The sequence below is a fragment of the Ambystoma mexicanum genome, chromosome 4q (genome assembly GCF_040938575.1).
Source record: "Ambystoma mexicanum isolate Mex_15411 chromosome 4q, UKY_AmexF1_1, whole genome shotgun sequence".
Classification (NCBI taxonomy): Eukaryota; Metazoa; Chordata; class Amphibia; order Caudata; family Ambystomatidae; genus Ambystoma; species Ambystoma mexicanum.
Genome location: NC_090928.1, coordinates 1,066,909,644 through 1,066,925,430, shown reverse-complemented (window position 1 = coordinate 1,066,925,430; position 15,787 = coordinate 1,066,909,644). Strand labels below are relative to the sequence as shown.

The following is a 15,787-nucleotide window of genomic DNA, read 5'->3' as shown; positions in this document are numbered from 1 at the left end:
GAGAAGAATAATTCAATTATATGGTTGAAAAGCCTGGAATGTTACAAAGTGTATTTTGAATCAATATTGAAATCTGAGAAAATTAACTCTGAACTGTGTGGAACCTGGGGAACAGAACCCAGAGAATATTTGAAACTGTGTTTCATTTGGGAAGGGAACCCCAAGGTCTTTTTGTGGAACTGTTTTAAAGTTTGGGAAGAGGAAGCTATAAGCAAGCCAGGAGCTGGAAGAAGCTCCGACCTTAATTTTGAACACTGTTTCATTGGTTGCTGACATCCCTACACATTGTATAGATTTAGTTGCGAGGGCAAGCATAGGTTTTGGACACAGGCTTTTGAGTTGAACTTTGACACAGACTGCCCTTAGTTTCTTTAGGTAGGGAAATCCCACCTTAGCTTAGGGCAAGTTAGGCTTTACTCCATGCGTGTATTTGAGAAATAAAAGCTTCATTTTAGAGAAGTGAGTCTGTTTTCTGTGTCTTACTTCATGATGCCTTCCCACTGCCTTATATTTACATAAGGTCAAAGACCGAGGGTCTTAAAAATCAAATATATAGCCACAACAGTCAAAACTAAGCTCTCTGTTTCGGAAAGGGTAGTGGGAACAGGTGGGGGACTCTGCAGCTCCCAAGGTAGCTGATCTTTCTGGTGGCAAGACTCTGGTTGGTCTGTTCTCCTAGCATCAGTGTGCCCTCCTGGTTTTGGAACAAAATTGGGAATCTGACATTGTAGCTTTTAACCTGCATAACATTATAGGGTTTCAATTGTGGGGAATATGCATCTGGAATGACTCGGGGTTATACGCCAGTTGGAGGGGTTACCTTGTCATACATTTTATTGATAGTTGCGTCTGGTTGTATGTGCTGGGTTGTTCATGGGGGTGCTGGTTTGGGACATTGAGGGCCATTTTGCGGTCACCTGTTGGCTGAGGAGTTTTTAGTGCACCCATGCTAGGTAATTCCACTGTGATTGCTATGTTGTGCTTTAAGACTTCAGGGATCGTTTAGTTGTGGTTCTGGTCATATTGGTGTAACTTTTGAATATTGTTTCACTGGTGAAGTAGGTTCGCGTTACTCTAAGCGTAGAAAATGTTCTGCTTGGTTGGTTCTACAACTGTTCTAAGTCTCATAGGTTGGCTTTGCACCAAGTGCAATTATTTCAAATGTATTAAATCTCTAATCCAAAATCCCTATTTCTTCCCATGTGGAAATATGATTAATGATCACTGGTGGAATAGTCATGCAGTGCACATTCTCATAGGAGTTAATGTACATGACTCCACCGCAGGTAACCAGCTTTATACATGTTTTTGTGATTACATCAAATCTCGGGGTGCCCGTTCACCAGTTGTACTGATATTCTGCCGTCATTGTAATAGATGCACGCCTATTTCCTCACATGTCGGGTAATTGATGAATCATGCAATGTTGTTAAAGTAGCAGTGCAAGTCGTCGAATACAAAATGCCCTTAAATGTAGATAAATCAGTAATGTATTGTTCCGTGCATATGCTGTTATTTAAGTGCACTATTTAAATATGTTACTATTGCTCATCGATTCGCTGTACTTCTGCATAATGGTGCATCCGTCCATTTTCAGTTTAACTATATATTTTTGTGCATATCATTTATACTGATCAGATATGCAACACATGGCTTTTTGGCATTAATGAATGAAAACCAATAACTGCAGTAATGATGCTTCATTTTGTTTTTGAAGATATGTAGACATTTGGACTCGGATAAACAGACAGGAAGACGGAAAGACGCATAGGTAGCTAGATGGACAGACAGGTGGACATCATTGCGCTCACACAGACAGGCGCACAGATAGATGTAGTGCCATGAATGTGTATAGCGAGAGTGCTAGAACCCACATCATTTCAGCATAATTCCTGTGCTTGGTGAAGGCAGACGGGTCCTTGTCATTCACCTTATTACATGGAGAAGAAAATGTCAATTGTCTAAGGGATCTTTGCCTCGAATGAGTCACAGCCCATTGGAGCAATTATGCGGCTTAATGCATTCTGGTTACACACTTTCACGTAAAGGGCATGCAACTATGGATTTATGCGTTTCTTTTATTTGTATGCCTCTGAGGTCAAATAAAATGTGTATTAGTTTTCATTGTAGCTTGCTTGATGTTTCTGAAAGATGAATCATTTTGATTTCTTGGTAAAGTTTCAGATTGCCTTATCCCTCACGTCCAAGATGCTGACATACACAATAAGACGTACAAGCCCGGAAGTAGGTTGATAATAAGCTGTCACGAAGGATTCCAGACGCGCTACCCAGACCTGGACAGCATGGCGTCAACGTGTCAAGACGACGGCTCCTGGGATAATCTGCCTGTGTGTCAAGGTGAGGTGTATCTCATGTCTTTGTGCACCCATAGGACATGTCCTGCATCCAGCACTAAATGCCACACCTCATTATCCAGATGGTGGAGGCTGCTGATTCGAGATCATAGCGGGTTCATCTAGCAAACCTCACGTGTTTTACATTAGTTATTTTCATTCCCTCTAGCAAAACCTGCTGGAAAGGGACCACACTGCAATAAAGAATGCTTTGATTGTAGTCTTTTAGTGGCAATCGTTTTCATGGATGTCATTATCTCTGAATCCACTCACAATCGCTTGGTAACAAACAGAACATCTGAAAAAGTAAGACCTCCAAAATAGCCTCCTATGTTGCACATTTTGCATGGAAAGAAAATGGATGTGGAATTTGAGTGTATTGAAGTTAGGGTCTTGCTCCTTCAGTGTATGTTTAGGCTCTTGGAGAATTGGGGATTTCTCTTGTGTCTCAATTTAAGAGGCTCGAGTGCTGAAGGGTTGGAAACTCTTCTAGGCAGGCATGTACTGTAAGAACGGTATATACACCTCCAAAATATGCACATTTGATTTTTGCTGTATGCTTAGTGTCACAGATGGCACAAGAATCGCTCAGTTGTAGAGTGTCCAAAGGTTTTTGTGGGACTAAGGGTCATCCCTCTCCTCCTCTTAATCTGACCCTCCTCCCCTACTCATGCATTCATAAGCACTGGTTAGTGCTACTGGATGTTGACCTTTACTATTCAAACGGCTATCTTGTGCTACAATGGTCTAAATGCCAGCAATCTAGGCTCCCTCAGGGACCTCCTACTTGTCTCTTCTCTATCCAAAGGTTGGTGTTCTAATGGGACTTCAGGCTGGTTCTAGCATGCCCACTCTCACTTATGCCCCTCTACTCTCTCTACCTCATTCTACCTCCCTCCTCCTCCTGACGACTCCTACCTGGCTTTATGATGTTGCACTCCTTCTAGTTCTCGCCTCCACTCTTTGATGTTACTTCTCCCGTCCTCCCTCCTCCACACAAATACTCCTCCTCCTACACACTACTAATCCCTCCTCTACACTACTACTCCCTCCTCCACTCTACTCCTCCCTACTGTGATCCTTCCTCCCCTCCTCTGCTCTGCTCGCCCCTCCTCTTCTCTGCTCCTCCCTTCTTTTCTCTACTCCTCCCTTCTTTTCTCTACTCCTCCCTCCTTTCTCTACTCCTCCCTCCTTTCTCTACTCCTCCCTCTACTACTCACTCCTCTGCTCTAAACCTCCTCCCTCCAAACCACTTCTGAGTCAGCCGCCTCCCACTCAGCATCATCCGCTTCACAATCACTCCTTATACTACTTTACCTACACATTCACCAGACAAACACGCACACTATAACTGTAGTACCACTTTAACTCTTAAGCCAATATTTCACCTGCTCTACAAATCGTCTGCACAAGCCACCACTCCGTCTTTCCTCCCACTGCTATCTTAGTCGTCCTTCACCTCTGATCTCGCCTTCCCTTCTTTCCTGCCAGGAGTGGATAGCTCCCTGGCCAAGCTGACCCTTTCTTCCCCACCCGGGGCGTGTGTGGCACCCGAAAAGGCAAAAGAAGGGGCTAAGCCCTGCCCATTCCCACTGCTCAGCATTGCTGTGTAAGGTTGATGGCCTGTGTAGGCCAATGTTTGTTTGTTTAGGTTTATGTTCTGGGGCCCAGGTTGCTGGGGTCTCCTGCTAAGTTCATCCGGGCAGGGTGGGGCCCTCTCTCCTATTGGTCTCTGTTCTTCTAGGAAGCCCCTGTGAGAGCGTGTGAACTTGCCTGCTCCCCTCGGCGGCTGCTTGGTGTTCCCTCTGGGTTAGGCAGGACTTTGATCCATCTTTTCCAGTGTCACCAGGTTTAGGACTGGTGCTGGACTTCTCCGAAGTCCTCCCACCCTTTGCCCCTCCTGACAAGGCCAGCATACTGGCCTTGTCACGTTAGCACGCTGCATCACCTTTTTTTGATAACACATTTAATTGGTTTTGCACATTAAGCATTACATAACAAGACTTGTATCTCTTAGCGAGTAAACCAAGAACCAACAACAAGACGTGGATTCAGATCCGTCACCTCCAGTAATTACAGTACCTTGCATTCTATCCTTTTCGCATTATTTACTCAAAGTTGCCTAGTATATAGGAATTGGCAGTTTATTGTGCATCTTCCCATTTCTGCCAGATTTTTCGGGCTTTCCCAGGGCACCCCTGGCAGTGTAGACGCGCTGCTCCCCCGATATGCATATATTCACATCTGTTACCCATTGTTCATATTGCAGGGTACATTAGATCCCCACAGTTTCGCTAAGTTCCTTTTAACCAGCCCCAGTGTTGTTGAGAGGACACTGCATCCCTTTAAACCCCTTTTAAATAGTACTTTAAAGTAACGTGACACCTTCTTTTTCTGCTCTCTTTCAAACCATCCTCCTCTGGACTTTGATAATCTTTACTGTTCTTGTCGCACAGCCCCCATTTAGAAATGTGCTTTCCATGCGTGCCAGTGTCCTGACGTTGGCTGGCACAATCAGTCTTGCATTTCTGGGGCCTGGCCATTTGTGGTACCCTGGAGCTCCTCTTGCATTCTTCCCTATGTGTTCCGTTGATGAGTGCAGCATTTCTGGGGGTCTTCTCTCCCTCCACCTCCCAGGAAGCAGAGAAGATAAGTAGGCTGGTATTTCCACAGCCCCCCTGTCCCTGTTACACATTCCCTAGAGCAGTTGGTGATAACGGAGAGGACTCCTCTGGTGCTGGGGCACTCCTGGCACTCATGAAACACCAGTTCCTGAAGCGCTTTCTCTGTGGTCCACTAACAATCCTCAGACCGAAGTACTCTTGCCGCCTAAGCAACACGCTAGACCTAACACTGAGGATTTCACTGAGTGCCCATCAGAGCCTCACAGATGTGCTTGTCCCGAGGTCTTCTTTAAGTTTGTTTTCAAGGGAGCTTTCCAAGGGAATTCCAAGCATCAGAACAAACCCAATGGATTCATATAGTTCAGCAGAGGAGCTTCTAGGGTGAACTGATTACACATCCACCGTGGCTCTCAACTGAGCTTCACTGTGAATGTACGGGTTCCATCTGGCAATATGCAGCTGGTGAGAAAGATGTTGAGGAGTCGGAAGGATTCTGGTCCCCCGGACCAATGCAAACATTAAGCAAAAATGGTGCATTAAATACGAGACCCCCCCCCCCCACCGCATCACAGGGCATTTCTATCGGTTTCCCAATAAAGACCTTCTAGATCACTGGCCTACAGATGGGGCTTGTTTGGTCCCTAAATTATGTCCATGACCACCCATGACGCACAATTGCAATCTTATGCAGCAAAGGCAATTCAACATTCTGCCTATTGGCTAGAACACGGGCTCCTGCTTAATTGATCTGCCTTGACATGTAGGCCTGTTTACTCCCTGTGGCCTTTCTTCTCCATTTTCTGATCTGAATTTAAATCTATGGAAGTCGCCCAGTGGCAGATTTACAGCAAAGGGCCCCGTGGGCAGCACCTGACACAGGGCCCTCGGTGGGCGGGTCATGGAGGTGGAGCTTTGGGTGGGCGAAGTTAATTGTGGTCACAAGTGCACACTGGCAAACTTTATGGACAAAAGCTATTTTTTATTGAGTTGTCTTTATCATAGTTACCTAGGCTTCTGACTAACTGGAAACAGCTGGGCCTCCTCAGCAGGCTTTGCTATCAATGGTAAATAGTGTAAACCTAGAGAACATACGTGTCCTTGTAGCAGAAATGTGATGTCATTCTGTTTGGCGGGCGTTGCTGCAGCCATGCATTGCAAAACGGCAGAATTGCATAGTGTTAAGCTTTTGCTGCACGGGTTGGAGAGTGAAAACCTTGGATCTGTATAAGGGTCTACTAGTATGGAATGACAGAGCCCTTTACAATATTTTGTATCTGCGTGCACTTTAGATGCAAAACAGATCAATGTGGACGATGTTTGTGACAATAGTGTGATGAGCTGCTTGTGATCGCTGCAGGACCAGATACTGTATCTGTTAGTTTATTCATTTTTTTTGTTTTTTTTGAAAGATGATAGACTGCTGTGACACACCCCAACCATACCACACCCCTATGGGCCTGATTTACAAAACGTTTCCAATGGGATTTTTCCATTGAAAAGTGCTTTTGTAAATCAGGCCATATGGTGCCTTCTAGGATAGGGCTGTGCTCCGTAAACTTCCTAAGTAAAGGAAAAGTAAAAAAAAAAAAAGCAACACAGAACAACGTGCTGATGTGGATTGTCGTAATAACATTGCAGCATGTATTTTGAAGGAGATACTCACATTTGTATATAACAAAGCCCCTAACGCTGTGACGACTAACATGAGAAACACGCCACAAGAACTGCGTTTTATTTTTCATCAGTGACCAAACCTCTCTTCATTGTGCACCAACCTTGTTTGGCTTTGTTTTTACTGTGGAAGCTGTCACATAAAAGCCTGCCATCTCAGGGCTGAGAGCTGACAAACAGTGTTAAGATCCACACTGAGCCACAAGGCGATGGCATGTGCGCTCCCTGGCAGCAGTCACAGGGATAGCGAGCAGAGAACTCTCCGCTGCAAAGCAGGGTCGTCACAGCAGAAAGGGCCCTGTGCTGTGTGGAAGAGGCGGGGCCTAGCACAGGGGCCCGGTCGCCATTTGTCTGCCTGGCGACCGTTAAATTCGCCTCTGAACTCACCCCTGTTGAGGTTTGCCATGATAGCCAGATGAGTGGACTAACGGCTCTACCAGCAGAAGAGCCCAAAAAACTTCATGACAATAGGAAAAGAGGAACCTCGAATCCCACCACTATTTTTTGGGCTGTACTTTTTAAGAGATGTCCATGTTAACCAAGAAATATTTTGATTGCATTCTTCCAAGCCCAACAGATGAGTCAAAAGGTATTCTGCACTATTTGAAAATGCACAGAGTTTTGAAATGTCAGAGTTGCACAAGAGATTCCAAAACCTCAAATGGTTCTCAGAGGAGACCTTTAAGGTTCAGTGGCTTTTCTGCTGTATCCTGGAGAGCTATTTTGTTTTTTAGACTCTCCCTATGCATCCAAATGGGATATGGGGGGCAATGCGTCTTAAGTTGTATTTCTGAGGCTTTTTGCAAACGAATTCTCCCTGGATCGCAGCATTGCATTTGAGTAGACACGCAATCTAGGCATATGATGAAAGTATTTTAGTTTCAATCGTGCTCTCTTTTGCGGCCACCTCTCGCTCTTACTTTGATTGCTTTATAATCATAACTTAAATGTGGTGGAAAGGGCGTAAAAAAAAGGAAAAGGTACTCCATTTAGTGACCCTTGTGATACTAGTTCATAGTCCCCATTCATGCATAGGTCCATCCCGCCACCCTCTCTACATAGGGTCGTGTGTCCTTAAGATCATATACCTAGATGGATAAATACTAACGGGCAAAGCCTGATGGTGCATGAGGTGGTGGAGTTAAGTGAGGGTGGAGCCACAAGGTGGCACTCATTCCTCAGTGTGCACAGTGCTCTCTTCCCACGCCCCCTTGAGAGCAGGTATGGGGTTAGTATAGAACATAATGAGTCTATGATCTAGGCCTACAAGTATTTGTATTGCTCAATAATCTTGTACCCAAGTTATTGTTTTCTAGCTGATACTTTTCATAATGCTTTAGGTAGTGTATGGATAGCAAGTCATTGCTTTGCTACTGACATTGCTGGTGCCTAATGCAGAAGAGGGGCGTTGTGCGTGAGGAGCCCCATTACTTGTGCCCTGGTTCGTCATAGAACTTAAATCACAAATTCATAGCTATACCAATGAAGACATTGCTATGCCTGCTTTATTGCTGATAAACTATCTCCTCAGAATTGGTCTATTTAGGGACTCATCAGTTTGATGTGAATTAACATGTTGCATTTTACCCAAGGTATTACGCTGCAAGTATCTTTAATCTTGCACATATAAGCCTTCTTAATTAAACACTAAAGTAGAAGCATATGGCCAAATCAGTGTTGATACAATATGCAATGAGGCACAAGCGTAATTTTCTCTATAGCTCATGCAAAAGCAATACCGTATTGTAAGCCAACAATATTTAAAACCATGTGGGTTCATATAGTGCACCGAAAGTCTCCGTCCTGGAATGAATGGTCAAGTATTTGATGCTAAATTATCCGCCATATTTGGTTTGCATGAGGCGATGGCCCGACTATCAATTCTCAGAAGTAATGTCATTGCAAAAGGGCCTCGAGGGAGGATTGACTATACATAGCCTTTTCATCGCACTGGGTATACGGGAATATGTTGGTGGGATTGCTCTAGGTGGATAATTGGTTGAGAGGCCAGTGGGGTACATGGAAGCAATGAGGAAACACCATAATGGGACATGAACCACCTGCACCCCAAACACTCGTATACAAATGACTATAACTCTATTAGCGGAATTAGAATCAAGGAACATAATAGAAACACATTTATCAACTGCTCCTACTGGATGGAATGTGTTATACCAATTCTAAAATATTTAAATATTTGGGATTTTGACCTTGGATCTGGCAGACACCCCACTCATTATCCTAGAGCTATAGCCTGCTTACTATAAGATGATGTGTGCACGCCATCATCGCCATGCTGCCTACTCCAGGGTCTATGATACCGCACAGTAGGCCCAAGTGTTCAAGAGTAGGATTTGAAGGTATTTGCAGAGTGCGATTCGATTGGGCATGGAAGGAAACGCAGTTTTCAGATGGCAAAGATCAGCAAACCATGTTATTCTGGACATATTCACCAGTTCTGAAGCAGCGCTGGCGCGCAATTGTCATTTAGAAGAGGGAGCAGGTTTGAGTTGAACAAAGTGATCTTCTCTTCTAAAAGCAGCAGATTGCATTTGATACAGCACTGAAAAGCGCGTGCACACTTACTGCTCCCTTTCTAGCTGAAGCAAAGAGTGTCCCGCTACGTTTTCATGAGGGAATTTCTTCAATGGCAGCTCTTTGCTTGGTCCAGTGGCATATGGCTCCATTTAGGAAGTCGACCGTAGATCACTGTCTCTCTTGGCTATGCTCCAAGAGGGCACTTGTGCTTCTGTTGGCTCCAAGCTTCGTGATGGCAGACATGGTTTCCTAGATTCCCTCAGCCTGTACTTACTTGCTTCTGCTTTCATTCTTCACTGTAGCTCCCAGCACACACACATCCTTTGACCATACGCTGGTCATCAATCTGTTTATATCGGAGTGGTGACCATTTCCTTTCTCACAGATGGCAATGTGGATCCCCCCAAAAGATGTCTTTCAAGGGAGACTTTCTGCGCAGCATTCATTCTCATCTTTGCACTCTGTGTACCAAAGCACTCCCATTTTACATGTTTTCCTAGTGTCAGCTGCAGTACCTCTGAAGTCTTTTGTCAGAGCGCAGGAGTGCTGTTACATGTCCCATGCTTGGAGGGATAACTTGTCCTGTGCAGAGCGGCCAAGTGCAGGTCTAAGTACAGTCGTCTGTGAATGCCGTGGCGGGCGGTAAGCGATTGAGTTTTGTTCTACAACAGTCTTGGATCAGCAACGTGCTCTACCGACACGGCAGAGATCTGTAAGTGTTTTTTCGTCATACCGGATTGCTTGATATTTGGGGACTAGTCTGCTATTTTGTAACTGTTAAGGAAGTACACACTGCCTCCCAATAATGCCAACAATGTATGATCTTGGGAGAAAACCATGCAAACGACGTAGCAGCTCTTTAGACCATTTCCCCTCCCATCAACCTCACACTTCAGCCGTACTCTTTTGGTCCATCTCACTCTAAGTTGACCTCCGATTCTTGTAACAAAGAGAGCCGAGTAAAAATTGAAGTGAGGAGAAGGATCCTTAGTGGACAGATCACGAGAAGGTGCCAATGAAGTTCCAAACATTTTCACTAAAGCAGCGTCCGAACGTCCACAACTGGCTGGCACATCTGTCTCCCTTAATACCTTCAACTTGTCAGAACATTTAGGCAAATCTTTTTCTCTCTTACTTACAACATTAGTGGAACTTGCGGAGGGTGCAAATATGGTGAAAGAGGTAAAAGATATCTCGGGACAACTCCCTTCCGCTAACAGCTCACGATCTCCGACCTTGTTACCTGACCAACAAGAACCATTCAACAAATCACTATCACTACAGGCCATTTCACTATGTGAAATGTTGGAAACCTTGCGAGATTCTTTAAAACACGGTCCTTATACATTCACAGCTCGTAGTTTAGTGCTGTCCTTTATGGCCATACTGTATAAAATTGGTTCTGAAGTCAGAAGTCACTCAATGACACTGACATGGATTGAAGAGCGCCTTGAGAAAAGGAAGGCCACTTCTGCCACATCCGTGCCTGTGGTTACTTCTGGTTTTAGTGAATATCCTTCCGAAGCACTGCCCTTTTCCATGCCCATGTTTGTGCTGGGACTCTGCTGGCAAGGATTCGTTAATGGTGGGTGGATGGTGGGAGAGGGCTCCGCAGTCCAATTTGCCATGTTGTGTTTTCCAGAGCAGGGCACGCTATCCCTGCTGCTCCGCTGCACGTTCTGCTTCTTGGGTGTCAATCTTTCTCTTTCAGGGTGTTCACTGCCTGCAAATGGGGTTTAGGCGGCTGAAGGAGAAGGGCACTGGCCAGAATGACGATGAGCAGCCATGGGGTGATGGAGTGTTGCATTGCTGTCTTACAACCAGGCACAAGGGCCAGGGCAGGAACTAGGGCCCTCTCAAATCCCACACCCCACCTATTCGGGGTCTGGGGGGACTGGTTATTCCATTAACCTTGGTAAGGCTCCTACACTAGGCTGAGACGGTTCCCTTCCCCCACCTAACAGGGACAGATCGCTTGCCGTGTCACACTGAATTAAAAAAAAAAAAGCCTCAAGACTCTCGGCTCTGTGGTCAGGGGTAGGGAGGGAATCCAGAATGCAGTGTTTTTTCCTGGTACATAATACATTTTGGCCTGTCTCTGAAATAGATCAATGTTGAAATAGGTTTGTGCGCCTGATGTGAGTAATCAAGGACTTTATTGGTTTTCCAGTGCAAAACTAGTCCCAGATACTCTGGTGTCCTCTCTCTTGATTGAGCTGAATATATTGACCATTATTTAAAAGGCCAGTCTATGCTGTTCCTTAGATATCTATACTGATATTTTTGCTTCCTTGTAATACCTGGATCATTGCCTGCCTGCCAACCCCTATTACACCCTATAAAAGAACCTTTTTATTGATTACTGTGCTTTCCTGATCGCATATACAGTGTTTATGATCCTCTTTCTGCATAATACATGAAGATATACTTTGCTAAATGCACAGCTTCAGTTGGCACCATACAAAATTGCAGTTCATCCTTAATGATGGTTTAATGGTAGAAAAGTCAGTTGAAACAATGATTATTCAAAAGGGTTTAGTGTCCATTTCCTGAACATGTCATGCCAACGGAGTAGTAAGAATGTCTCAAATGCCAATTAGCTCCACTGAACTCAATATTTTATAAACATTTCTCATTCCTATTCATTGTGAAAATAATAAAAGGCTGAGTGGGTAAAACAGCCGATCCCTACTTTCAATTACTTTTTTTCTGCTCCTATTCATTGTGAAAATAATAAAAGGCTGAGTGGGTAAAACAGCCGATCCCTACTTTCAATTACTTTTTTTCTGCTCCTATTCATTGTGAAAATAATAAAAGGCTGAGTGGGTAAAACAGCCGATCCCTCCTTTCAATTACTTTTTTTCTGCATTTCAAACCTAATACAATTGTACGGGATTACGAGTTAATTGATTAATAAACTTCTTACACAGGATAACCTCATTCGATTTAAAACATTTTTTTTAAAAATCATTTGTCTGGTGTTTTCAGAGGGGAAAGACCATCTCAAATTTAAAGGCTTACACAATGCCCTTGAACATTAGCTGTTCTACACAAGAAGGCACCCCTAAAATACTATCTTTTTTCAAGCTGATTAATCCACCAGTCAATTGAGCAGCACTCTCCAGCACAGTTTTGAATAATCCTCAGGACTCCAGTTCTTTGGATCTTCCTTTATTTTTCAATTGGTCATAACATCACAGCACACAATAGCCACCATCAAACGGTGGCTCTCCCATCGTTTTTAGCCCACAGTGGCAACGTTTACGCCTTTCGCGGCACCTTGCCGCTTGCTCACAACAACCTATAACACTATATTCACATGACTTCAACAGATCTCCAATCAAAAAATTGCCACGTGTGCTTTTTATTTTAATAGTAACTTCTTTTTTCTTGGCAAAAGAAGTATCGGACATTTCTTAACTGAGAAATATATCTGTAATAGGCAAGTATTTCCAGCCTGCACACGATCAGCTCGTTATGCCTTAGTTGTTCACACAGGTTTTAGGTTTAGGTCATATTTAATAGGAACATTTAATTGTTTTTTTATTTAATTGTTTTATTTATTACGCACCTAATGCCGTAGCAGAGTTCGGTTTCTAAGCGTGGATCCGCGATTTGATCCTCTGTTTCTTTGCGTGGTCGTTCTTCCAAGACCCGCGCGTTGCCCCTGTGCTATCCTACGTTCACTTGCTCTATGCTTTATGGGGATATCTCTCAAAGATGTGCCCGTTTGATGTTATTTCTGTTGATGTGGTACAGTTTGCATTTGGGAATCCTATTACATATAAAAATTGAATGTTAAATTATGTGTGAATGCATAAATAAATACTGGATAATATACTTTTTAATTTTAAATCCAATGTAAGTTATGACAGATGCAATTTAATAGATGCTCATGAAAGTTGACTTGACACCCTTCACCTGCAGCTTGAATAAAGGTTGTGTTTCTTCATTCGCAGGCTGCCTGAGACCTTTGGTTCTGCCACACAGTTTTATTAACATATCGGAATTCAAGTCCTCCTTCCCAGTGGGAAGGGTGGTGTATTACCAGTGCTTTCCCGGATATAAACTGGAAGGGGCAGAGTTTGTGGAGTGCATGTATAACCTCATCTGGTCTGACAGCCCACCCAAGTGCCTTGATGTGGAAGGTAATTGCACCCAAATGGATTCATTGTATTTGTTTCTATTGTGGCAGTAGCAGTCAGATGCCTGTGATTGCATGCACCTGTGACTTGTGGTTCTTTAATCTGCCCTTTTCAACAACCACCAGCATTGCTCTGTAAACCTAGACGTCCCTTCCTCTCACATCCAGAACACCAACGCAAAACCCAACGAGAATCGGTAGTTGTTTTGTTGTTTTTCTTTATTGTACAGTTACACTGGAATGTGCTCCACCCTCAACTTGAGTGTTTCTAAATGCAGCTGATTGGCTCCAAACTCCAGTCTCTGGATAGCTGTATCCTTCAGTAAATACCCATCAGGGTCCTGGACAAGCATTAATAAAATGATACCCGAGCACAGGCAATTTCACCTGTGCAGGCACTCGTCCCACTACCAAGCCTCTTTTCACTCAAGCTCTCTTCATAGAAGGTAAGACTCAAGATCCTTTGCAGTTGTTTGGGTCTCTCGAATGTTTCACACCCGCCGGCTAGCTTCCTTTTTTCCAGCAATCTGCTCCTTTTTTGTAATTCATTGAGCAGTTTTCAATGTTTGTTGTTTCTAGAGCCGCCATATTCCAGTGTATGATTGGTACATGCTAAATATTTGTAGCTGCTTTGCGAGCATTACAAATGTGGTACTCAAATATGCATGAGATTTGCATTGGAGAGAAGGGAGGCAAACATTTTTTATTGCAGGCTTCTTGATTATTATTGATCAGATACGCCTGCTAAACTGTTGAACTTCAAGCAGAATTATGAAAACCCTGCAGCGTTTTCCGGCCCTAATTTTGTATCTCACAATGGTGTAAAATGTCCAGTCAGGAACCTTACAATTCATATATGAATTCACATCGATTATCAGCAACTAACTTCCATAAAGAACACTTTGGGACTTAATAAAAGTACAAACTCACGTACTGTTACTGCCTGGGGCAGATGAACAAGCTAGCTCACAATGGGAGTTGTGAGAAATCTGAGGGTGTCCTCACTTCCTCTGCTCAGTTGGCCAGGGAAAGGCCAATCACTTTTGACTCCTGACCCTGGGGTTGGATATGCAGGGGCGGATCCCCTGGTGGTCACCAGTGAGTGACAGGGAGAGAGCACTCGTGCCGCAGCGCTCCAGGGGCTTAGCGTGGACAGAGAAAGATGCTGAGAAGGTGAAAGTGAACAATGAATGGGTCTGGAGACCAAATGGGCATTAATGAATGTCGAATAAGCTACACAGAGTTGAATGAATTCTTGAATACCGAACTTAAGAAAAGCTTTAAACTATGCAAAATATGCAAAAATGCTGCACGAGTGGAGAGAAAGTGATGTGTATTTATGAACACAGTGAAAACCAGGAACAAGACTTTATATGTACAATGTGAAATTACAAAGCCAAGGGAAAACTTAGTAGTGGGGGTTTGTGAAGCAAGTGAAAGGCAAATTATAAGCACTATTGGATGGTGTGAAAGCAAGGTGGTGATGAGGAATAAACACCACAAATTGTACTGGGTGAAAGGCATGCATTGGCAGAGTCAAGGGACTTTTAAGGATTAACCAGAATACAGATGGACTAATGTCACATGTGCAGAGAGGAAAGCTATGATGACAAGGGAGCCCAATGAGAATCAGTGAACATTACAAAGTGCCAAGGGTTATTGGTTGCGTCACCTGTGATGAGTGGACCGTGTCCAACAACTACACCTAGACCGAGTGATCCCTACTTGGAGTGAGCCATAGAAAATCAAGTGGTTGAAGTTGTTTTGCATAACAAGTGATACAGTGGATAAAGAGAAGAATACACCAAGTGAATGGTTGAAATGCTTGAAAGGATAAAAAGTGGAATTTGAAATAATCCTGCAAGTTGAGAAAGTTGAATTAACAATGAACTGTGTCGAACTTGGGGAAGGGAACACCGAGGATATTAGGAACTGTGTTAAACTTAGGAAAGGGAACCTCAAGACTGTTTGGAATTGGGTTGAACTTGGGAAGGGAGCCTCGAGATCTTTTTGTGGAACTGTTTGGGACTTGGGGAAGAGTATGCTGAAAGTTATCCAGGAGCCGGACAAAGCTCAGATCTTTATTTTGAACCCGGTTTCTTTGGTTGCTGACATCCTTACACATTGTACAGATTTAGTTGTGAGGGCAAGCATACGTTTTGGACACAGACGGACCTTTAAGGATAGTCTTTGTCATTAAAGTTCAACTCAGTTTCTTTAGGTAGGGAAATTCCACGTTAGCATAGGGCCAGTTAGGCCTTACTTCATCCTGACATTTGAAAAATAAACACTTCATTTTAGAAAATGGATTCTGTTGCTTGTGTCTTACTTCGTGATGACTTCAGAGGGTGAGTGTGTACAAGAAAGAAATAACCATGTAGGGAATAGTTTTGGGTAGGATCTGGAGTTATTTTACATAGTATTTGTTTTTTTCTATTTCTATCATAGGCCAAATT

General features: G+C 43.7%; 1 protein-coding gene across 6 annotated transcripts in view; it reads left to right on the top strand.

Moving 5' to 3' along the window:
• The window catches only part of SUSD4 (sushi domain containing 4), a 478,536-nt gene that overhangs the window by 256,427 nt on the left and 206,322 nt on the right, over window positions 1-15,787 (top strand). For all 6 annotated transcript variants that reach the window (XM_069608625.1, XM_069608623.1, XM_069608622.1 and 3 more), the window contains 2 exons: window positions 2,179-2,358; window positions 13,147-13,335. In XM_069608625.1, coding sequence (XP_069464726.1) covers window positions 2,179-2,358; window positions 13,147-13,335 — 369 coding nt within the window. The remainder of the gene's footprint in view (window positions 1-2,178; window positions 2,359-13,146; window positions 13,336-15,787) is intronic.